The 23406-nt window shown below is 38.6% G+C and overlaps 2 protein-coding genes across 2 annotated transcripts; both read left to right on the forward strand.

Annotated features, from left to right (window-relative positions):
* The first annotated feature begins 1164 nt into the window (after window positions 1–1164).
* On the forward strand, window positions 1165–11265 carry cct2 (chaperonin containing TCP1, subunit 2 (beta)). The gene is made up of 16 exons (XM_036577436.1): window positions 1165–1273; window positions 3217–3291; window positions 3596–3661; window positions 3751–3862; window positions 4022–4098; window positions 4248–4360; window positions 5201–5403; window positions 6679–6779; window positions 6880–7007; window positions 8362–8465; window positions 8553–8672; window positions 9116–9244; window positions 9466–9569; window positions 10055–10154; window positions 10614–10755; window positions 11018–11265. The coding sequence occupies exons 1-16, from the start codon at window positions 1271–1273 to the stop codon at window positions 11046–11048; spliced, it is 1608 nt and encodes a 535-aa protein (XP_036433329.1). The 5' UTR covers window positions 1165–1270; the 3' UTR covers window positions 11049–11265.
* Window positions 11266–13865: 2600 nt separating this feature from the next.
* Window positions 13866–23102, forward strand: nots (nothepsin). The gene is made up of 9 exons (XM_036577437.1): window positions 13866–13924; window positions 14713–14893; window positions 16091–16208; window positions 16683–16801; window positions 17753–17952; window positions 20544–20660; window positions 21020–21173; window positions 22402–22500; window positions 22884–23102. Exons 1-9 carry the CDS (start codon window positions 13866–13868, stop codon window positions 23058–23060), a joined length of 1224 nt encoding a protein of 407 aa, XP_036433330.1. The 3' UTR covers window positions 23061–23102.
* The last annotated feature ends 304 nt before the right edge of the window (window positions 23103–23406 follow it).

A 23406-nucleotide genomic window follows, 5' to 3' on the forward strand; every position in this document is an offset into this window, starting at 1 on the left:
CTACTTAAGCAGGCAGAGTCCCACCCATCACCTGCTCTACTGCACTCAGGTGACTGTAGTGTAAAACCACAAGGAAAACACCTCCAGCAGACTGTAGTGCACTCTAACAGCTACATATAGAGACTTTTGTTTTGAGAGTTTTTCAAGTTTTTTTTCACTCCTGCTTTTGAATGAAGGAAGGTGCTCTATTGATAGTGGTTCAAAAAGTACATGAATTTCTTTGGGGGTTTTTTAAAATAATTTTTAAAAATGTTATTACATCATGGCTATGGATAAATCGTCTAAAGCTACCCAAATGTATTTTGGCATAGGCCCTTTTCAATTTTTCATTTTCAGGCGAATGCAGTGGAATTTATTTATTTATTTATTTTGCAAATAACCAAATTTATACAATAATAGAATAACAGTAGGATATGTTAAAGCTCAATATTCACATATAAAGAAGAAAGAAAAAACAAAATTTAAAAAGAACACCATGTGGGATTTAAATAGAATCGAAAAGCTTCAACAAAGCTTTACAAAATTTCTTGTTATGCTGCCGGCTTAAATTCACAGATGTAGCTATGTAATTACATTAATCTGTGTGCACACAAAGATCAGTGTAGCTATGTATACACAGTTTAGCTATTATTATAATAAAGTGTATTATAAAGCGCTCATGTGAGTTAAATAAAAGGTCATCAAAAAGTAATAAAACATCGTGACTTTTAAGGGGAATTTATTTACCAGAGATTCTTTTCAGGTCTAGAGAGCGATCAACCCAAAAGGAGCAAGAAAACACATTTTTAATGAAACGGTCATAAATATGCAGCTTATATAGGCTAGTTTCAGTTCAGTAGTCCAGTCCATGATTACAGACATGATTACATAAAATAGCTCTTTTTGTCATGGTTTGTTCAGCCTGCCCAAACTATTTTCAACAATGTGCTTGTGAACTGCGAACTGAACTGCTGTAATATTTTCCTGCACATAAATTAATAAAACCAGCAAAAATAAAAGACCCTGCAGTGCAGATGTAGATACATTTCCTTGACCGAAGCGTTTTAAACACTTAGAAGCTTGAAAATATGCTCATTACACTTATTATGCTGCCAATGCTAGAGTAAATAATGACTCCACATCTGAAACGCCCGGTTTTATGAGTGTAACGAGCTGAGACTTTTAATTTGAAATGTCCGTCCCGGCCGCCCGTTCGTTACTGTCACAGCGTTAGCGCTGCAGGGTTCCTGGTTTCGGTGCGTGTGCGGCTTTAACCCAACCTAGAGCGACCATGGTGAGTCTTTATCTGAATTAAGTCACATCTGATGAGAGATTTATCAGCAGTGCGATTAAAAAGCTGTAACATGTCATGATCAGGCTATCGAAAACACAGCTTTATGAGTTTAGAAGCGTAAAGGCTCAAAGCAGCCCTCGCTCGTTCAGCGCTGTTCAGTGCACATGTTCGGCCCCGGCTCGGCTGGAAAACCGCTAACGTTAGCTGAGTTAGCGGAGTTAGCTCAGCTCGGCTGATTCCCAGACATGCTGTCTGAGCAGTGTCTGGACACTGTACATACAAAGCGCTCATGGGTGTGTATATGAGGCTCGTCAGAGATTGTTTAAAAGCGCTCTAATTTCCCTTGGGTGGGTACAAAATAGCCAACAACGACGAAGCTGAAGTTCAGCTTCTTGTTCGAATTTTCCGCTCCACCTTAAATAGTTCAGCAGTTACATTGTGATACCCGAGGCACTAGAATGGACGTGCTGCACCATTTAAGGTGGAACCGTAACATTAGAACAAGGAACTGGCGGATAGGGAGCCGACTTCAGCCTCGTCTAATAAGGTTAGCTGTCAGTGTCCATTGTTTAATATGCTGGGTGTGTTAGCAGCTTGGCTAGCTAGCTAGCCGGTTAGCTTACAGCTAGTCAGCATGTCTTAAACCACAGCAGTTAGAAAACTAGGTTACGTTTTCCCGTTAACTTTGACTCTAATTCTTTTTCACTCATTTTATTGCGTACGTGACAGTTAATACAGCGAGCTAGCCAGCCTGTCTTTATCAGTGCTGAATTTGAGAGACGTTAGCAGGCTAGCTTGCTGGCTAGCACGCCTAGCGGAGTTTCTAGTGGTTTCTGAGGAGGAGAGGGAGGAGTTGGCGAGTCACAGAGTCAGACAGCAGCTCTGCGCTGAAGCTCTTCTCTCCATCACTGACTGTATTTGGATGCTGCATGTAGCGACATTATTCTCTCATGAACAGTGTTACTTGGGGAACATGTTAATATGAAGACTTTCATAATGATATGTAACGGTATCATACATGATACCATTTTGGATATTTCGAGTTTTTGAAATGAGTAACAGGTGGCGGACAATGGAAAACGCGTTTTTCCTCTACTGATGTTAAAATAGTATACACTATTATATGCGCTTGAATATTCTTTTATATGGCTCTTTTATCTCTATATAGCATCAAGCAGGGTTCTTCTGTTACGATGCCAATCTTGTAAAATAGAAGAACCCTTTTTGGTGCTATGTAGAAGAATTTTTAAAAAAGGTTCTGTAATAGAAACATATGCAACATATTCTCCTCCAAGCTGAAGAATAATTTCATCACGCAAAGAACCATTTAAGCACAAATTGGTTCTATATAAAACTCAGGGTTCTAAGTAGAACCATATTCTTTACTATAAGACCCTTGAAGAACCGTGTTTTTTTTAAGAGTGTATCATTGATATTCCTTCAAGTGACTCCCAACAGTGTCTCATAAAAAAAGAACAAGAATATTCTTGAAAGTGTTCTGTGATGCATTTTGGAACAAAGCTCATTTTGCAATGTAGTTTTTTTCAAATAGTAACTTCTAGTAAAAATTATATTGATCTTAATATTATAAACATCATGGCACCAAAAGGCTTTTCAGTGGTTTTGTTCAGTAACATCATAAGATTATGGTTTAGGTAGCAGTAAGAAGTTACTAAACATTAAATAATATACTGCAGTTGTATATTCAGTTATTTGCTTCGAGATGTGAGTAGTGCACTTTTCAAATACTTTGCATTCTGGATATTAATATCATAATTTTAATATTGAGGCTGTCCTTTTTAAAAACAATATTATAGAATGATTTATACCTCTGTTAATTCTGGGCACTGCTCTTAAACTGCTTTTTTTCAGATGTCTGAACAGTAGTGTATATGACGTTGTAGTAGTGCTGAGTAACTCATCTCTCTCTTGTATTTTGACAGGCCTCACTATCACTGGCCCCAGTGAACATCTTCAAACATGGCGCTGATGAGGAGAAAGCAGAAACTGCTCGTCTGGTGAGTGCTTTCCTCTGAGTATTAACCAGAAATGTTGATGCAGCATTTAGCAGAGTTTGGAATTCATATTGGCTCAAAAAGTACAATCCAAGATCACTTTGTAAATAGTGAAAACTCTCATGTTGCTCTGTAAGCTGTAGGATGACTTTACATATCACATGGCCCTCAGAGCCATTAACTTATATTGCCTAAATGGGTTCATACAGTAAATGCTAGAAAAAAAAACAAATGTGTCGAATTCATCTAGATTCATTTGTGTACTTTTTGAGCAGTTGTGCTAACTTTTGTCTGTCTTTTCTCTTAGTCCTCCTTTATTGGTGCCATTGCTATTGGGGATCTGGTGAAAAGTACTCTTGGACCAAAAGGAATGGTATGGATTTATTTTTGTTTATATATACATGATGGGTTTTTGTTGGGTTCTTGTTTAACCATCTCTTGTATTGCTCATGTTCTCTGCAGGACAAAATCCTCTTGGGTGGTGGACGAGATGGCTCTGTTACAGTCACCAACGATGGAGCAACCATTCTGAAAGCCATCGGAGTAGATAACCCTGCCGCCAAAGTGCTGGTTGGTGAGTGTGGCCTCTCTGTAGACACCAGACTCAGAGGAGAGATAGATGAGGTCTAATACTAAATTGTAAGCATTCAGTTCAGTACAACAGGGTCAGGATGAGCCTTTAGTGGTGTTGCTCAGGTAATCAGTGGGCTTTTCTCTATTATCTTGTTTTCAGATATGTCCAAGGTCCAGGATGATGAGGTTGGGGATGGCACTACTTCTGTGACTGTGCTGGCGGCTGAACTGCTCAGGGTGAGGCTGTGTGGTCTTACTATTTAACATTGCCTTGTGATACATTCCTGTTATGGTTAATAAAGGCCCCCCCCAGACTCCTGTTCATGTCTTCATAGATACCAATTTGTTGATTGGTGGTGGGCTTTTGTGTATTAATTGTGCATTAGGAAGCAGAGTTGCTGATTGCGAGGAAGATCCATCCTCAGATCATCGTCTCCGGGTGGAGGAAAGCAACCCAGGCTGCTCGTGAGGCCCTGAAGGAGGCTGCAGTGGACCATGGGTAAAGATCAGCATTTAAACAAATACAGTTACTAATCAACTTAACATTTAAAAAAAAATATATAATTTTTCCCCAGTTTTTTTCCAGTAACTTTAGTCCAAAGCACTGTTTAAGCTGGATTAGTTTTGTGGAGCGTCTGTAATTTCATTTTTAAGGCAGCGGTCACCAACCCTGGTCCTAAAGATCTACTTTCTTGCAGATTCTAGCTCCAACTACAATCTGCCATACCTGCTCCAGCATTGGCATCAGGCAAAAGTTTGGGGCATCATGATAGATGCAGATTGGAGCTAAACTCTGCAGGAAAGTAAATCTCCAGAACCAGGGCTGGTAACCACTAAGGATGTGACAGTTTGCATGGGATGAAATGTGTGCAGTTTCCCCAAATTGGCACAGATAGCCTGGACTGAAAGGTCATATGCTAGATCCACACATCACTTTTATGTGGTGGGGCTACGCTCAATATCAGTAACACCTGGCTGCATGACAGTATCCATCAGCAAGTTTTGTTATTCCATTTGTAAGAAATAAATTGGAACTGGACTCCCACCTATTACTAAGGGAGCTCTGGATTTAGCCAATTATAGGAGGCCATTTGCTCCAGTTATTACTGTCACACTGTACAAACTACTGCAAATGCAAATTCATATTGGATTAAAATCCAAAATTCTTGTTGGGAATGACTTAATTTATAGTACTTCCCTAGGTAAAAGTAATCCAGTTGAGATAATCAGTTCCTGTTGCCACTGTAGGTGTCTGAGAATGTGATGCCATTCTAACAGTTAAAGCACAGTTAAAGTTTGAACCAATAAGGATTTACACTGGTTCTATCCATGTTTACAGTAACGACCAGGAGAAGTTCCAGGAGGATCTGTTGAACATTGCTCGCACAACTTTGTCATCCAAACTGCTCACTCACCATAAAGACCACTTTGCCAAGCTGGCTGTGGAGGCAGTGCTCAGACTGAAAGGATCTGGCAATCTGGAGGCCATCCACGTTATCAAGAAACTTGGAGGAAGTCTTACCGACTCTTATCTGGATGAAGGTCTGAAGTTGATTGTTGAGTCAATTGTTTTAATTGTTCTAGTTTATGTTCTGTTTTCTTCTCTGATGAATGATGTTTATTTAGTTTAGTCTGCTCCAATTGACTGTTTGCAAAATTAGCATTTATACGCCTCTTAGCGAATCACATTTGTCTCAAAACGTTCCTTTCTCCATCCAGCAAAGAAATAAAAACATTGTCTAATCAAACCTACAGTGAGAATGGCAGTGGCAGTAAATTAGTCAGAATTATTAGGCTAAAATATGGAAAGCTGTGACTGGAAAATGAATAATGCATGACGTGCTTTTCCTGGTCATCTGGCAGATGGTGTTTTTTCATTTCTGAAGCTGAAAACAATTTGGATTAAACTATGTAGAAAGACAACACAAAAAGCTCACTGTCAAAACTCTTAACAGACAGAATTATACGGGCTCTAAAATTAGCTAAACTGTATTTAGGTAAAGGTATTTGCTAAAAAAATGTTTTATTATTGTGATGTCTAAAGATAAATAACATTGCAGGAAATTGTGTGTGATCAGATAGCTACCTAGTTAGGTTGTTTATCTGCTTGGTAAATTAGTCAGATTAAGTTGTATTGTGCGTTGCTCACATTTGTGATTAGGACTCTGTAAATATAAATTATTAATGTACTCATACACGTGCCATCAGTTCTATTATTTCATTGAAGTTTACTGAATACCTTGTGTAAAAGATGAGTTCCTTTCAGCATATAACATTGCTCTGACTAATTCCAGCGTTATCTTTAGCCATTAGCTCATCTGGAGGGACGGCCTCTGTTGCTAAAGCTGTCTCTTTAACCTGCTTCTTTAATATCGAGTGGCTAAACAATTTTCCTGTTTTGATTAATGTAAACATGGTTTCCAGAATCCATTTTGTTCACTAAATTGGCATTCTGTTGTCGTAATTCACGTTCTATTGTCAGTTCTCAGCAGGTGGTTGTACTGAACATCTTGTAAAGCCAGTATATTTTTGAATGAAAAATATTTCAAATGTACTCTTCTGTGTGCTTCTAAATTTTCCTTTTGTACTCCTAAAATCTTTTGTCATTTAGTACCTTTACTCATGCTTACGGATGCTACCAGGTAGCCTGAGCTGAAAATCTTGCGGATATACCAGCTTTAACTAAGTTAGATGTCCTCAGAATTTTGCAAATGGTCAAGTGGTTTTGGTTATGCAGCTTATAGTTTAATTCATACCGTAGTGCTTCATGGTTACCTGGTCTTTACAGATGAATCTTTTTTGTTTTTTTCCCAAAAGGATTCCTGCTTGACAAGAAAATTGGCGTCAACCAGCCTAAGAGGATCGAGAATGCAAATATCCTCATTGCCAACACTGGCATGGACACAGACAAGATCAAGGTACACCTTTCATTCTTCCACTGCTTCAGAAACTGCCTTTCTTCACTCTCTTTGTGTTGCTGTGGACCAGTCCATTTATTGATATGTGTCGCTTGTGCAGATCTTTGGCTCTAGAGTGCGCGTGGACTCCACAGCAAAAGTGGCAGAGATTGAACTGGCTGAGAAGGAGAAAATGAAGGAGAAAGTAGAGCGCATTCTGAAGCACGGCATCAACTGCTTCATCAACAGGTACAGGCTTAGTCTCACCTTAGCACACAGGGCTGGAAGTGTGTGTGTTTGGATTTTAAATAGATACGGTGCCATGTTTAGATCATCTAACAACACCCGAGCAAACTCGCTGTAGAAGAAGATTTGCTTGCTCATAGGTTAAAGCTGCTAAGGCTGTGCTGGTCACTTTCTCGCAGGTTATTCAGTGCAGTACGTGACAGGTGACTTGTGTGTTTACTGAATATTCAATGGAAAAAAATGATTATGGAGGATCTACTGACAGAGCAAGTAATGTTAGGCTGTGTAAAAGTAAATAAATAAATATATTAAAAACAGAAGGAAGAAGCCCAGCAAAGAATCAGGATAAACATTGCAGTTGCATTTTCCAGTTGAAAAGCAGTAATGAAGGACAGAATTATGCTGAATTGTGTATTTCCTGCTGTAAATTTGGGTAAAAGACTTGATTTGTTGTCAGGCATCGTCAACATGACCAAAAGCAAAAGCTTTAATCAGTCTAAAAATCAAAGTTGTCTGTACGACTCTATCAGGTGGAGTAAATAATTTGCTAAGCTGTGTCGCTGTCAGGCTGACACTTTCTTAGTAACATCAGCTTCAGCTGCAAATTAGCAAAGAGAGAGTGATTTACATCTGAAGTCAGAAAGGGCTCAATCTCAAACGTTACATTAACGCTGCTGGATGTGTTTGCTAGCTGGTACTTGTACCGATAACTGTTAACTGTCTAAACTGGTTATGACAACAGCTGTGTCAATTAATCACTACACAGAAAAAAAGAAACATTTTTTTTTTATAGTTACTAGTAACTCATCTCCAACTCTGAGATCTTTTGAGCAACACTGATAACACAGCTGAAGACTGTCATTCCGCTGTAAAATGAGAATAGGGTGATAGCCTCTTCACAACACCGGGGGGCAGTATAGACGCTCTGCATCACCCACGCCGATAGGTGTCAGTATATGTTTCCAAGAACATTGTCAAACTGGTTGCTTCATAAAGAAAATTGCTCATTGTTCCTTTAATAAACAAAATGCTGCCTATAGACATTAAAATAGTTTTGCTTTATATGGCAACTTGCATTCCATAGAGTTAAAGTCTGACTCATTAAGTGTTAATACTTAAGAGCTACGAGGTATTCTGTGAAATATGACCAACTCCAGAATAACCTGTAACGAGTTGATAAAAGTTAATAAAAAGCTGAGTGCGCCTTACAACTGGAAAAAAAAGCTTTTAGATACCCTCAGGGTCTGACATTACTCATGTTTCACTTTTTCAGTTTTAATTAACAGCCCCTCTCTTAAAGAATGAAATGGGTTCATTTGGAGGTGATTTTTACAGTGTACTGCATTTCCCCTGTTAGGCAACTGATCTATAACTACCCTGAGCAGCTCTTTGCCGCCGCTGGTGTCATGGCCATTGAGCATGCAGACTTTGTTGGAGTGGAGAGGCTGGCGCTGGTTACGGGTATGTTTTAAGTAACTGTGTTTCTTTTGAACTACTTGCATTACATTAGTGTTAATGGTGTTAAAGCTGCATTACTTCCTTCCTCAGGGGGAGAGATCACATCTACCTTTGACCACCCTGAGCTGGTGAAACTGGGCCACTGTAAACTCATTGAGGAGGTGATGATCGGAGAGGACACTCTTATTCATTTCTCTGGAGTGGCCATGGGTGAGTGTCTATGCAGACTCTGCCTATGTGCTGGAGTATGTAGTGTTTTGTAAGTCTATTGTACTGTAAAATCTAGGGTTCTTGAAGTCCTCTGAAATCTTATGTAACACAATGTAAACAGTGCAAACAGCAACTTGGCTCATTTAGGGTGATAAAGACAGTGCACTAAGGGATTAAGTGTATCTGTTTTAGTTTTACGTTGTGTGTGTATGTATGTATGCGCTAATATCAACATTTAGTATCTAATATGAAACTAGTTTGTAAGTTAGTAGTTATGAGTATGAGAGTGTGTGTGTGTGTGTGTGTGTGTGTAGGCCCACATGCTTTAGAATTATAATGATTTAAACAGCTTCTTTACCTATACATTCCGGATTTAAGCTAGATAAGAAATGCCCAGTTCGTGTGTTTCGGCACAGTAGATGACTTTGTGTGTTTGTGCCCAGGTGAGGCCTGCACTATCGTTCTCCGTGGGGCGACTCAGCAGATTCTGGATGAGGCAGAGCGTTCTCTGCATGATGCTCTGTGCGTTTTGGCTCAGACTGTTAAAGAGACTCGCACTGTCTATGGAGGAGGTTAGTAATCTCTCTTCACTCTCCCAGTCTCTCCTCCACTCATTCGTTCCCTTTTTGTCCCCTTCTGAATCATTTTCACCTCTTCTTTTAGTTTAGCCCTGGACACCGCTTTGTTCCTCCTGTTTCAAATGTTCCACTTCTCACAAAAGTAGATTTTTTTTTAAGATTTGATCAGTATATGGGAAATTAAGAATTGTTTTTGTTTTTCTGACCTCCTGTAGGTTGTTCAGAAATGTTGATGGCTAAAGTGGTGACAGACTTAGCCAGCAGAACCCCAGGCAAAGAAGCAGTAGCAATGGAGTCCTTTGCCAAAGCACTGAGAATGGTGAGAGCTGGTGCCTGAGTGCTCTTCTCTAACACTTAAAGCTGTGGTCAGTGATTTTAGTGGGACCAAGAGGGGGGGGGATTACACTGCATGTTTTCGATGTAGTAGGACGGCTGAACAAGCCTGGAGGTGAGCAGTAAATCCTAAATGCTTATATATCTGAGAGATGCTCTGTATTAGCAAACATTCAATCTACAGCCCTTTTGCACTCGATGTGACATTGGGAATCCAACTCTGGTCCCAGTAATGGGGCACAAACTTCTTAGTCTGTTGAGCCACTTGGGTCCAGATTTCTTACCGATCTCTCTGTGAATTGTACGAATGCAGTGCTTCTAACTTGCTGTCAAGGTTAAAAAAATCTCTAGTACTTTTTTTTTTCTTTTAAAATTCCTGATTAAATACAGTTTATCTGCCTTCAGATCTGTTGGTAGTTTACTCTTTCTACTGGAGGACAGCCTAACAAACTTGTGTGTTTTTTGTCGTAGTTACCGACCATTATTGCAGATAATGCTGGTTATGACAGCGCAGACCTTGTGGCCCAGCTGAGAGCAGCTCACCAGGAGAACAAAACCACTTTTGGCCTGGGTGAGTTCAGCTCTGCGGCAGTACCAACACACACATGCGTAGAGGCCTTGATGAATTTGCTTAAAACTTTACTTGTTCTTTTCTTACTCTGATAAAGTAATGTGGATGATTAAGTTGGCAGTATAACTGCTTTATTTACAGAGCCAGAATCCGGATATCATGCATTTTTTTTGCTTACTTTAGCTCTTCATGATTTTTAATACTAAAATTTTCGTTGTTTTTTAAAATCATTTTGGTCTGTTTTAATTTTTAATGCCAGTTTATTTATCGCTGTTTAGTTTGTTCTTGCAAGATTGTGGCTGTCAATATATAACCCCTTTCTTCAGCTTTATAGAAAAGGGTTGCTAATTTGTTGTCCAGAGACTATATATTGTATTTTCACTAGTATGCAAAGCCATTGTTTGGCTCTTATTAAGCTTAATTTCTGACCTCTAATCCTTGTCCCCTGCTCTGATTCAGACATGACGCGGGGAAAGATCGGTGACATGGCAGAGCTGGGCATTACAGAGAGTTTCCAGGTGAAGAGGCAGGTCCTGTTGAGCGCTGCTGAGGCTGCCGAGATGATCCTCCGCGTAGACAACATCATCAAGGCAGCACCCAGGTGAGTCTGGACAACTGCTGACCTTTAGCCTAACTGCCCAAGAGAGGGCAGTAAAACACCTTTTGTAGTTCATCTTTTAGATTAGCATTTGTGGTAGTTGGGCTTTTCATTTACTTCACAGCATGCGTTTTTAGGTTCAGAAGCAGACTGGGAGGAATGACGCAGTTTGGAGAGAGAAAAATGCTGCATCACTGTGTGAGTGTGAGACAGTGTGTTATGATGACTCATCGCTTGCCGTCATTTTTTTTTTTTTGTCTTTCAGGAAACGAGTACCAGACCACCACCCATGTTAAGCAGACATAGGAGGAGAACAGCAAGAGAAATAGTGAGGAGCAGCCTGTGTATTTATTACCTGAGACAGCTTCATTCGTCTAAGGTCTCTTTGCTTTTGAGTCACTGTGCTGTTACAGTGTTAGCACTGCAGAGGCTGTCTGCCATGTCCTTATTCAAACATGTTGACAGTGTGGCGTTTTTTTGTTTACTCCATAATAAAACTTTAGGACACGTTTATGTACCTTTTCCTTTCTTTATTCAGTTTTACTGATCCATTACTGATGACTGAAAGAACCATACGTAACAAAGTCCTTTAAAGTTATGAACAGTTAATAATCTAATGTATCTTAAACAAGTAATTGTGCATTAGCACACATATATGACTTTAGTGCTGAAACTTTTGCATGCAACTGTAGTAGTTGTTTGCATTGAATGTGGTGTAGTGAATACATCCTTAAATACAGTTCACAGTTAGTGAACCCTTTGGAATTACCTGGGTTTCCACATTGATTACAATAGAATGTGGACTGATTGTTGTCTGTGGACAAACACAATATAAACTAATAACACACAGACAGTTGTACTTTTCATTTCTTTTATTGAGCACACTGAGTAAGCCTCCACAGTGGAGGCTAGAAAAAGCACACAAACCTCTTTGTTAATGACTTCTCCAAGAGCTAATTGGCAAAAGATGTTTTATTTGAGATGAGATTCAAAGTGTGGGTTTCACAGGTGCTTTGCCCATTAAATAAAGGCAGCACACAAAGACTGCTTACTGACCAATCTGTTCTTCTTAAGAAAGGTTAGTGTGAGCCATGCCTCGATGCAAACAACTTTCAGAAGACGTGTTGTAGAGACGAATGATGGTGGAAAGGCTACAAAAGCATTGCTGAAGACCTGGGTGTACATCAGTCAATCCCAAATTGCCAACATATGGAGAAAGTTCATAGCAGTTGTTGCTGTCCCTGGGAATGGGCATCTTGTTAAGGTCACTCAAAGAGCACAACAGAGAATCCTGAAAGAGCTGAGAAAGAACCCAAGGGTAACAGCAAAAGACTTACAGAAGACTATACAAGCTTTTGTTTGTGGGTCAGCTGTTAGAAAAACTAAACGAGTGGTGTTCAATGAAAGACACCATGAAGAAAGCAGCTGCTGTCCAAAAAAAAAAACATCACAGGTGTTGTGAATTTGCACAAGACTACCTGGTTGTTCCACAGTGCTTCTGAGAAAATGTTCTCTGGACATGAGACAAAAGTGGAACCTCCTAGCACAAATGCACAACACCATGTTTGAAGGAAAAAAAGACATTACACACCCACACCAAAACACCCTCCACCATGCTTCCCAACTGTGAAGCATGGTGGAGGGAGCATCATGGGTTTGGGCTGCTTTGCTGCTTCAGGGCCTGTGGACACCTTGAGATTGTTGAGGGAACAATGATTCAATGGTGTATTAAAACATTTTACAGAAGAGTGTAAGGACAGCAATCCATGACCTCAAGCTGAAGAGATGTTGAGTGATGCAACAAGACAATAACCCAAAGCACACAAGTAAATCAACTAAAGCGTGGTTGAAAAAGAAGATTTGTGTTTTAGAATGGCCAAGTCAGGGTCTTGTCCTCAATCCCATTGAGATGCTGAGGTTTATGTGTTATTAGTTTAGTTAGATTGTGTTTGTCTATAATTATGACTTGGATAACGATCAGACCACCTTTTATCAGTATTCAATGCAGAAATCCAGGTAATTCCAAAAGGTTCACTTACTTTTTCTTGCAACTTTATGCCTTTTAGCTACCTTATTGCATCATTCTTTTAGGACAGTGTTTAACTGAATGAAAGGCTGAGGCAACCTGAAATTAATCTAAATTCACACTATATTTTCAGACTATATTGTAGATGTTTGATCACTAATCTTTCTACTGTCTTGCATAGTTTACATGCTATGCATAATGTATACTGATAGACTGGACTGTTGGTAGTGGAAGAATGTTTATTCTAGTAAGTTTATATAACATGGCTTTTCCAGTGGCATTGATTAACAGCTTTGAACAGTTGTACACACATGTATTTTTAATTAAAAAAAACAAATTCATTGTTAAAAAAAATATATGTTTAGGTAGTTACAATTCTTAATATTACAGTGATTTACTTTAAAACAATGGGATCTAACTGCTTACCATGTGGCCAGGAGTGACAGGGATGCAGTCCCACTTCCTGCTCAAAAATTCAAGGGCTTGGCTAAAATAAGGCTCCACCTATGGACTAAAACTCTTTGTGTTTTCATAGTGACATGAAAACTTGAGTCAGCATAAAAAAAAAATTTAAATTAATTCAACTCTTATTAAATTGAAATATTTCAGCTTCAGAAGAAGTCAGTAAAGATCTTTTTAAAAACAAGGCTGAAATAAAAATATAGATAATTTTTTTTAATTTAGGGGACAGACAGAAAGTACCCTGTAAATGATGATTTTGTATATATTTAGCTTATTATCATCTCGGTTAATACCTTGGGTTTAAATAGTTCATAGCATTATCTTAGTAAATATCTAAGGTCTGAATACCTGATTGTTTTTAATTTTTTTTTTTCACTGTGGGACCACATTTTCAAATAATTTGGTAGAATGGTCCACATAACAGTCCATTTAAGCATGAAAATATGACAGTTTAGAAGTGCTTTAAGCATAAAGCGTAGAGACTTTGGACCTTTTGCCTTTTTCAGTGACCTGACCCACACAAACACTAAACCCTGTCATGATTGGCTCAGTAGGGTGACTACGAGCTGAATAAATGCCTGATCACCTCTTTTGTATGAAAGGCAGAGGCTGTCAAATAGTCAGGATGAAGCGAATTCTGCTTCTGCTGCTGTGCTGTCTGTGTTGTGTTCGAGGCCTGGTAAGGTAAGAAAATGCAGAAGGCCAAATCCAATAGAGTAAGTTCAGGAGTCTCTGCCACAGAGGCTAAAGTGGGTGTTCAGCCTACTAAAGCTGAATAACTCACTGGAAGAAACACTACTGAAACAAGTTGATTCTGTATGATTGGTGCCGAGTGATATTTTGCCATTACAAGTATTTTTGTTGTTAGCGAAAAAGATAAAGATAATGCAAACTGTTTGTTTTTTTTATTAAATTTTACATGTCCAAATGTCCAAAATCTGCAGTATATCATTGCTGTTGAATCTCATATCTCCAAAATGGTGACTTTACAGGAAGAGAAAAAACTTTCTAAACTTTCAGTGTAGGTAACTATAACAAGATTTTTTATGTCTCTTTTCTATTGGTCTGTTTGCCATGAACCTTTGACACAATATAATGGCCTGCTGGCATTTCAATTATGTTAAAAAAGGAGAAAAATGACAAAAATGGAGACCCAACTGCGATGATATGTAATTTGCTGGGTGTTTCAGGGCAGTTCAAAATACATGAAAAATGTCCTTACTATTAATTTAAACTATACTATGTAAGCCTCCTTCTAGTTTCAAAAGAAAACTGAACAAGAGAGTGTAAAGAAACTTTGTCAGGTTTGTAAGACATTCTTTTAGCACACATTACCAGCACTCAGGAAGAAAGGTTTTAGCTTCATACTAACTTAAATAGCATCTGAGAGCGCAATGTACTGGGTAAATATTGTGATACTGAATTTTACCAATGCTACTCAGCACTGTGTATGACTAGTCTTTAAATCCAAGGATACCTCTGACTAAGAAGCCCTCTCTGAGGAGCCATTTAAGAGCCAATGACCAGCTGGAGGACTTTCTAAAGGATCATCAGGTGGATGTTTTCTCCCGGCGCTACGCCCAGTGCTACCCACCGACCTTAGTGTCTCTCAAACCGGGCAAAGCTGCAGAGAGACTGTACAACTTCATGGATGTGAGTGACATCAGCTTTCAAATATGCACATATTCAGCCTGAAGTCCTACTAGAGGTTAAAGGGGAATTCCACTGATTTCTCAAAATTCCTGAATAGTTAAATAAGATGTCAAAATGTAACCTAAGAATGATTTGAGGCAAAAGGCACTATTTTAGTCAGAACTGTTCAAACCATGATAGGAACCAGACATTTGGAGTGTTTAATGTCTATATATTTCTTTCATCACAGGGCAATGTACATGAACCCTCAAAGGTACACCAGTGGTTTTAAGTTCCAATTGTGGACCTTAAATACATTTTTCACAGGAGAAAGGACCATATCTGTAACTTTTTTTATAACCTAATGTTTAAAAACAGAACCATAGAATAAAAAGCCTAGAGTCAAGACAGGGTGTATGGAATTAAAACAATTAACAATATATAATTGCAATGAAATATGGTACAATTATGTTCCTAAGTACTGAAAACATACCTTTCAGGGTGCCACTCCAGTGACAGTTCAGTTCAGTGTATAGTAAAATATTCTACATTATATATGGAAATATCATTATAATTATCAACATTACATATCACATATATACATATATATATATATATATATATATATATATATATATATATATATATATATATTACACATGTAGGTTCAAATTAAATGTTTATATTTGTACTGTAGACATCATGACCCGTCATCACTGAGAAATCTGTTGTTAATTGTTGTAGCAGTGTACTGTTTATCATTAAACCACTCTGAATGACTTTGTTCATATTGCTGCAATTAAAGTGGAAAATTTTGGAAATTCTGTGGAATTCTCTTTTAAATTAGTGGGATTTACTATGTGTAGTGTTTCTCAAGTCTTTGGTGGACACCAGACAGTTCCGTGTTTTTGTTCTAAATCTATGTGGTGGGATTTGGGATAGAGCTAAAATGTGGAACCTGTTAGGTGGGCCCCAAGGACTTGGGTTTTCATTTGCATTCACAAATATACTGTTGAAGCAAAAGAGTAATACATTTGTACTACTACTCTTTTTCAAACTGCTTTTAGGAAAAAAATTACTCAATCAGTCCATCAATAGTTATCAAGTAATATCTGCTGCTGCAAGGGCTGTAATTAGGTTTACAGCTGCATACTGCAGTGCCAACCTGTTGAGATCCTGGACCAGTGTAAGTAAGCAGATGTACTGTGTGTTGTGAAGGCGCAGTACTTTGGTCTGATCAGTCTCGGAACGCCAGGGCAGAACTTTACGGTGGTGTTTGACACCGGCTCAGCTGACCTATGGGTGCCCTCCTTCTACTGCGTCAGTCCAGCATGTGGTATTGGACACATTCACTATCCACACTAATGCTTCCAACATTCTCCAGTCATTCCATATTGATTAATCTGCTAAACTGCAAGGGCCTGTATGTAGTCCCAACCTTAATTAACATGCGTATTAATTTCATAATTGTCACAGAATAATGTCTTGTAGTTACTTGAAAGCAAGTTGAAAGATTAATACTGAATAATCAGTTCACAGTAGTTGCAATTAACAGTATTTGTTTTGAATATTTCACATGAAAATTATCAAGAATTTTCTATACATTGTGTCTCAAACACTGATTTAAAGGTACGCCAAGACTTTTCTTGTTCATATTCTTTAAAAGACCAACGTAAAGCTGTATGTTTACTCTCAGTAATACAGTTTTGTCCAGATCAGCGTTTAATGTAGTCCTATCAGTCCATGTTTGTTTCTGATAATGACCGAAGCTCGTGAGTTATCAGGTCACTGTGTTCCTCTCTTGGCACAGCTTCGCACCACAAGTTCAAGGCCTTCGAGTCCAGCACCTACATTCGTGACGGCCGAGTCTTTGGCATCCATTACGGCTCTGGACACCTGCTGGGGGTGCTGGCTAAAGACCTGCTGAAGGTAATGCCACAGCCCCTGTCCAGTAGAAGTTTGTTAGATCAGGCCTTGTTCTCTGAGCACTACACTTTTTTTGTCCAGAGGATGGTGTCTTGATTATAAAGCTGATATTAATGTAGTTTAGCCTGTAGTTGGGAGTTTCCTTATTCTGGCAATAATGAAGTTGTAGGGGACAGTGAGGCACAACCTAACACATTTTATATTTTGCTAAATAGTTTAAAACCAAGTATTTAAGCAAAAAGAATAAGATTTGTACAAAAGAAACTTGCACATCTCAGATACAAATGAACTTTGTCTCTAGTGCCTACCGTTTATGACCACCTTAGCTGAAAGCAGTGTTTTTGATGAATCTGTGCATATAAACTTCCAAATAGTTATATTGGGACCTATGGCCTTTTCTCATAGTAGAGTTTTTTATATGCTTCAAAGTAGAGCTACATTACAGCCAACAAAAGAGTAATGAATATAATACAGATGTGAATTCTGTGACTTAAAAAGGTTTTTAAAAAACTTGTCTTCAAGGTAAACTTTAAGAAATATCTGTTTGATTGCTGTCAGAATTCATAAAATGGCATCACTATGGGAAACAAGAATGTGACCAAAAACATGTTAAACTGTGTAACTACATAAAAAGTCCATGTTACATGTTAGTTTGTGCCCCTCTCCCCCCTATACGCCCCACAAAAAGCAAATGGGTCCCAAATACTACTTGAACATTGATGAACATGAAACTAGTGGGCCAAAAGAGACTCTCAGGAAGTGATAAAACTCTGTCTCCTTGTGTGTTTTTGTGTATAATGTGAAGTAAGCTGCCAGCAGGTGGAACCCAAGCAATGGCCCAACAGAACAAGTACTATAAATCTATAAACTGATCGTTCAGTCTCTCGAGTCCCCTGCCTGCCATGGTTTGTACCTCTAGTGAGTGTGTGTTGTTTCAGCCACTGTGTTGTGCAGGTGGGCTCACTGGCTGTGGAGAATCAGGAGTTCGGGGAGTCCGTGTATGAGCCTGGCATGTCCTTCGTCATGACCAAGTTTGATGGTGTTTTGGGGCTGAGTTATCCCACCCTGGCTGAGGAACTGGGAGCACCTGTCTTTGACAACCTGATAAACCAGAACAAATTGGAGAAGCCCATCTTCTCTTTCTATCTCAACACGTGAGAATGTTTTAGTGATGCCTTGCAAAGTGCAACACTGTTGTTATCCAACTTACATTCTTCTTCTTCTTCTTCTTCTTATCATTATTATTATTATTATTATTATTATTATCATCATTTTTTGAGATATCAACTCCAAAATGTAAATGTGAGATGTGGGCTAGGAAAGAATGGTGAACTAGGTGGCCAAAAGTTTGTACACCCCTCTTATGTCACCACAACTGAAGTACACTAGTAACACCCTAGAAACCCTGTGGGATACCATAGCAACTGCCTAGCAACCACCTAGAATATCATAGCAACCACTTAGCAACACCCTAGCAGCCACCTTGGATACCATAGTAACCATCTAGCAACACCATAGCAACAAGCTGCAACACCATGGCAACTGCATGGCAACCACTAGGGATACCGTGACAACAACCCAGTAACACCCTAAAAACCACCATTGGATACGATAGTAGCCACCTAACAACACCATCCAAAACACTATAGCAACTGCCTAGCAACACCTCAACAGCCACCTGGAGCAATATAGCAACGACGTGAAACACACTAGCAACCATCTAGCATCCATCTGGCAACGCAAGAGAACCGTATAAACAATGCAATCACTCAGGTTTTTGTCAGGAAATGAACTTTTGTAGTTTATGCATGTTTTATAATTAAGTACACTTTTTACTGAAATACAAATGTAGTTGCAGTCGAATATTTCTAATCATTATTTTCTTGTTGTACAAAAAAGGGACTGACAGGAACAAATCTGCCTCCCCTCATGACCTCCCACCCTGACAGCTCTCTAAAAAAAGCATGTGAGATTTAACGCAGAAATGAGGAGAAATGGCCAGGGCACAGTGCAGTGTGACAGTGACGAGATGGTAGAAGTCAAAATGGTGACGCGTGTACGGGTAGTGATGCAATTTACTGTAATAGTGGTAATATCAAACATATAGTGTGAAGATGCTCCACTGCAGAACTGGAGAGTCTTAGTCCAGCACAGTTGGATGATTTCCTTGCTCAAACACAACTAACTCAAGTCACATAGGTGTGTTAGAGAAATCAGCAAACTCTGCACCATCCATGGGGAATAAACCTAAAAACAGATCTCCTTAATATCTCTGTAGTTTCTCCTAGACAACAATGAGATCAGAAGCAAAGACTAAGCAGATTTTGGTTAAAGTCTTCTGCTACTCAGTTGTTTCTCCTGAGAAAAGGACCCTAGTGATCTCACATCATCATGTCTCCTCTAAAGTTTGAAAATAGATCTCAACAGTCATCCATTGTGCTCATATTTGCTAAGATACTAACACACCTGTGTATCTTTAATTGACTTCTATCTCTCCTTTCTGTTTCCTCCATCTTTGTGTGATGCTGTTTCTCATAAAGAATTTTAGGAAAATCGTCATTTGAGCAATAGAATTGTCCCCTGGGCAAACCTGAACAAAGCTAAATGCACAGTATTTAATGGGCCTGAAATTTCCTCACTGTTTTCCAGTAAATGTTTTAATCAATTGGTTTTATCACGAGAACCAACACATTCACATACATCACCTGTGCAGCCTACAGCTGTTTAGCTCTGCCCACTAAAGTTGAAATTATAAGGAGTGTTTCAGCCTGGACTGCTTTATAAATGAGGCACAACACAGGGCAATCAGAACAGAGGTCATTTACTTATGTCACTCTTAAAAAACATATGAACAAAAACAGCCTTTTTAATTAAAAAAAGGGTTGGAAAATGATCATGCAAAAATGAATTTTGAGCTTTTCCGGTATAAAAAAAAGTGGTGCTTCAAGGACTCTTAGTAGTAGTAAAGAAAATGGTTATATATAGAACCATGAACACTCAAAGAGCTCTTTGCATGATTAAAGGGTTCTTTGCACCATGAAAGCATTCTTCAGATTGATGGATTGTGTTGCTGTAGATGGTTCTATATAGAACCTTTTTGAAAATGGTTCTATATAGCACCTAAGTGTTTTTCTACTGTTACTGTGTCAAGCTTGTAATAATAGAAGAACCCTTTTGGATGCTATATAACCATTCATGCACATTTTCTATCAGTCTGAAGAACGCTTTCATGATACAAAGAATCCTTTAGTCATGCAAAGGGCTCTTTGAGTACTCATGTTTCTATACAGAACCATTTTCTTTACTAAAGAACCCTTAAAGCACCATCTTTTTTTATAAGTGTACATAAAACTGGACCTCATGGAAAATTCTATTCAACATTACTGATCACAGAATAATAATAATAATAATTAATAATAATATTTTTTATTTATATAGCACTTTTCATGCCGGTGGCTTTACAGACAGGTGATAAAACATAGTTATACAAGAAATCATGAGTATTTATTTAGTATCAGAAGAAAATGAAACAGATCAAATTAGAAGATAAGGAGATGCGTTTTTAGATGCTTCTTAAAAGTGAGCACTGAACTTGACTGTCTTATAAAAGGTGGAACTGAGTTAGAAGTTAGACTTTAGAAGTTATGATGTAGCTAATTCTGACTCTACTTGGTGTCTTGCTGTTTACTATGATAATGATGATGATTATGATGAAGACTGTTACAGTCCATGTACTTTGGTTCAGAGGTCCAGGTAATGAGGGAGAGCTGTTACTGGGAGGTGTGGATGAAGACCTTTTCGTTCGCCCTATTAACTGGTCCCCGGTCACTGTAAAAGGCTACTGGCAGATCAAAATGGATGCGTGAGTTTACTGTGTTGGTTGCTTTACATTATTTACATTAACTGAACTATATTTATTGACTATTTTGTCTGTTTATTTCTTGCATAATTTTACACTAAAAGCAGCTTTGAATGGCATGCTAGCAAACTGCCCCTATTGTAGTTCTCAATTACTGACTGTTGTTGGACCATTAAAGGACCACCACTGACTGTGTTGCTTGCCTTACTTTTTCCCTCCTATTAGAAAAACATGAGCATTATTTAGAGGCTATTTTTGAGATTTTTTGTTTCGCTAGCGACAATATACAGTTCAGTACAGCACAGGATTACTGTAACACACAGTAAGTGGCACCATATTCTGTCTCTTAAACTCTTTTTCAGAGTGAAGGTACAGGGGACCACTGCCTTCTGCAGTGGTGATGCTAACAGTTGCCAGGCAATTGTTGACACGGGAACGTCTCTGATCGCTGGGCCGACTATGGACATCCTGATCCTTCAGCAGCTTATTGGAGCTACACCAACTCCCTTTGGAGAGGTAAGACTGGCATGAGCTTAAGAAATAAAAGCCTATCTGTGTGCTGTGTTATCAGTGATATTGCACTGTTAAAGCTGCTTACAGTCAAGCATTAAATTACTATGCTTTAATACAAGTTTACAGTCACTGAAAAAGGGATACAGTGAATTTACTTGATTCAAATGTGCATTACATCACTGTGTGACGCAAAATTACCGTGAGAAGATCATATTTTCCACCTGTGAACTGAAATGATGGGAAGAAGGATGCATTTTGAAGAGGAGAAACATTAAAACAGCGTCCTAAAAGCTCAGTTATATTTCAGAAGCCAGTGGAATCCACACTGAAGTGCAGACCTAATGTCTGTGGACGTTATTCATAACGACGGTCAAGTAACAAATGACAGTCAGCCGTCATTAATAAGTAATTCTAAGTTGTACTGACTCCACACCCCCCTCTCGTCTCCAGGCTTTTATTTTATTATTCTGTTTTAAAGCATTAGGTTATACTTTTCACCTGGAGAAACTTATTTAAGGTTCACAGTTGAACCTAAAAACCACTGTTGTACCTTTTAGGGAACATTTACTTTGTTTGTACCTTGATGAATGAAAAATGGACCTGCACAGAACCTTTATTTCTAATAGTGTAGATACCAGTCGGTAATGAGAGTATGATTACGCTGCATTTAATAATGCCTGCATCCTATATCTTGCTGTGATAGGCTAATTTACTCAGCAAACAGGCAAGTGAATGTGCATAATGTGCTGCTGAGCTACACTACGAAATAGGCTCTGTGATGGTAAGATGAGACTGTCAGACAGGTTTTATTACAAAACCCAAGGTTTATTACACACTTCTATAACCTACGAATAGCTCAGCCAGTTTGCACTGAAGTCCCTGTAGTTACTGAATAATAAGCCTTAGTATGTAATAAGACTGGGATTTTAAGGGGTTAAAACTTTTTGTGTTCCAGACTTCAATGTACAATGTTCTATATTACTTACTTTGGAGTCCTCCTGTAAAATGAGAGTTATCATACTGTTAAAATAATAGCCTAACTTTCTTTTAAAATGTATAGGCAACCCTTAGATACCCTTTTAAATATGTTATTTTGAAATGACCTGGCAAAAAAATCTCAAAAATATGCCATGTCTTAAGATACCTTTCCATCATCTTCCACATTTTTGTAAATGTTGTCATATTAACTTCAATTAATATTAGTCATTTAAAACTCTGTTGTGGATTCCAGTTTCTGGTAGACTGTTCTAGGATCAGCAGCCTGCCTGTGATATCTTTTGTACTTAACGGAGTGGAGTATTCTCTTACTGGAGAAACTTACGTCAAGAAAGTGAGTATACGCATACAAACACGTCAGTCTTTTCTGTTTCTGCTTGCAGCCTAATATAAAACAGATTGATTTTTCATCAACTTAAAATTCACTAAATTTATACTCCAGCATTTTTCAACCTAATCTCTATCAGCTGCAACTACAGCATACAAAACGCATTTATAATAGGAGCTGATTGCCAGCTGCTTCGGCCTAAATGTGCTTAAAGTCAATAGATCTTCTGTTCTTTTATTAAGTACAGGGAAACCTGCCAAAATTCTTGTCCATGGCAATCAAACATAAAATCCAAATGAGATTAGGATGAAAAAATTCTGGACTTTTAGTATTTTTCCTGTATAAACATTAAACATCTCTCTCTCTCCCTCTCTCTCTTCCCTGTTCAGGATGTAGTTGGTGACAGAGTGGTCTGTTTGAGTGGCTTCCAAGCAGTAGACATCACATCTTTATTTGGGCCGCTGTGGATTCTGGGGGACGTATTCCTCTCTCAGGTCTACAGTGTCTTTGACAGGGGTCAAGATCGGGTGGGCTTTGCTCAACTCAAAGCTCGCCCTACTGAATAAAGGACCTCCTTGGGGTGCCAGGCTCTCTCTGACTGCAAGAAGCATCACCACTAAACATGTCTGATTAAAATCAGTCCTGCATTACTGAGTACTTTCTGTTATTTGCAACATTATGAATATAAAGGGATGGATATTTAAGAGGAATTGTTGGGGAGTGCTTCAGATTCAAAGTCATTCAGGGTGGTTTGATGTGAAATGGTTCATTGTAGAGAAACATACCCACTCAGATTTACCTACAACACAAAAATAGACACCTTATTCACCTCCAGTGTAACTACACCTAAACATGAGTATTTATATATGGATCATTCTACTGAACTGACTGGGACTTTAGATTAAAATCCTT

The sequence above is a fragment of the Colossoma macropomum genome, unplaced genomic scaffold, assembly GCF_904425465.1.
Source record: "Colossoma macropomum unplaced genomic scaffold, Colossoma_macropomum, whole genome shotgun sequence".
Lineage (NCBI taxonomy): Eukaryota > Metazoa > Chordata > Actinopteri > Characiformes > Serrasalmidae > Colossoma > Colossoma macropomum.

Excerpts from the sequence above, each read along its gene's own strand:
- cct2 (XM_036577436.1), top strand. Across the intron at positions 8,673-9,115 it reads TTTCTCTGGAGTGGCCATGG|GTGAGGCCTGCACTATCGTT; the intron begins GTGAGTGTCTAT and ends GTTTGTGCCCAG. Across the intron at positions 10,155-10,613 it reads CAAAACCACTTTTGGCCTGG|ACATGACGCGGGGAAAGATC; the intron begins GTGAGTTCAGCT and ends GCTCTGATTCAG.
- nots (XM_036577437.1), top strand. The coding sequence starts at position 13,866 with ATGAAGCGAATTCTGCTTCTGCTGCTGTGCTGTCTGTGTTGTGTTCGA. Across the intron at positions 21,174-22,401 it reads CACCAACTCCCTTTGGAGAG|TTTCTGGTAGACTGTTCTAG; the intron begins GTAAGACTGGCA and ends TGTGGATTCCAG. Across the intron at positions 22,501-22,883 it reads GAGAAACTTACGTCAAGAAA|GATGTAGTTGGTGACAGAGT; the intron begins GTGAGTATACGC and ends TTCCCTGTTCAG.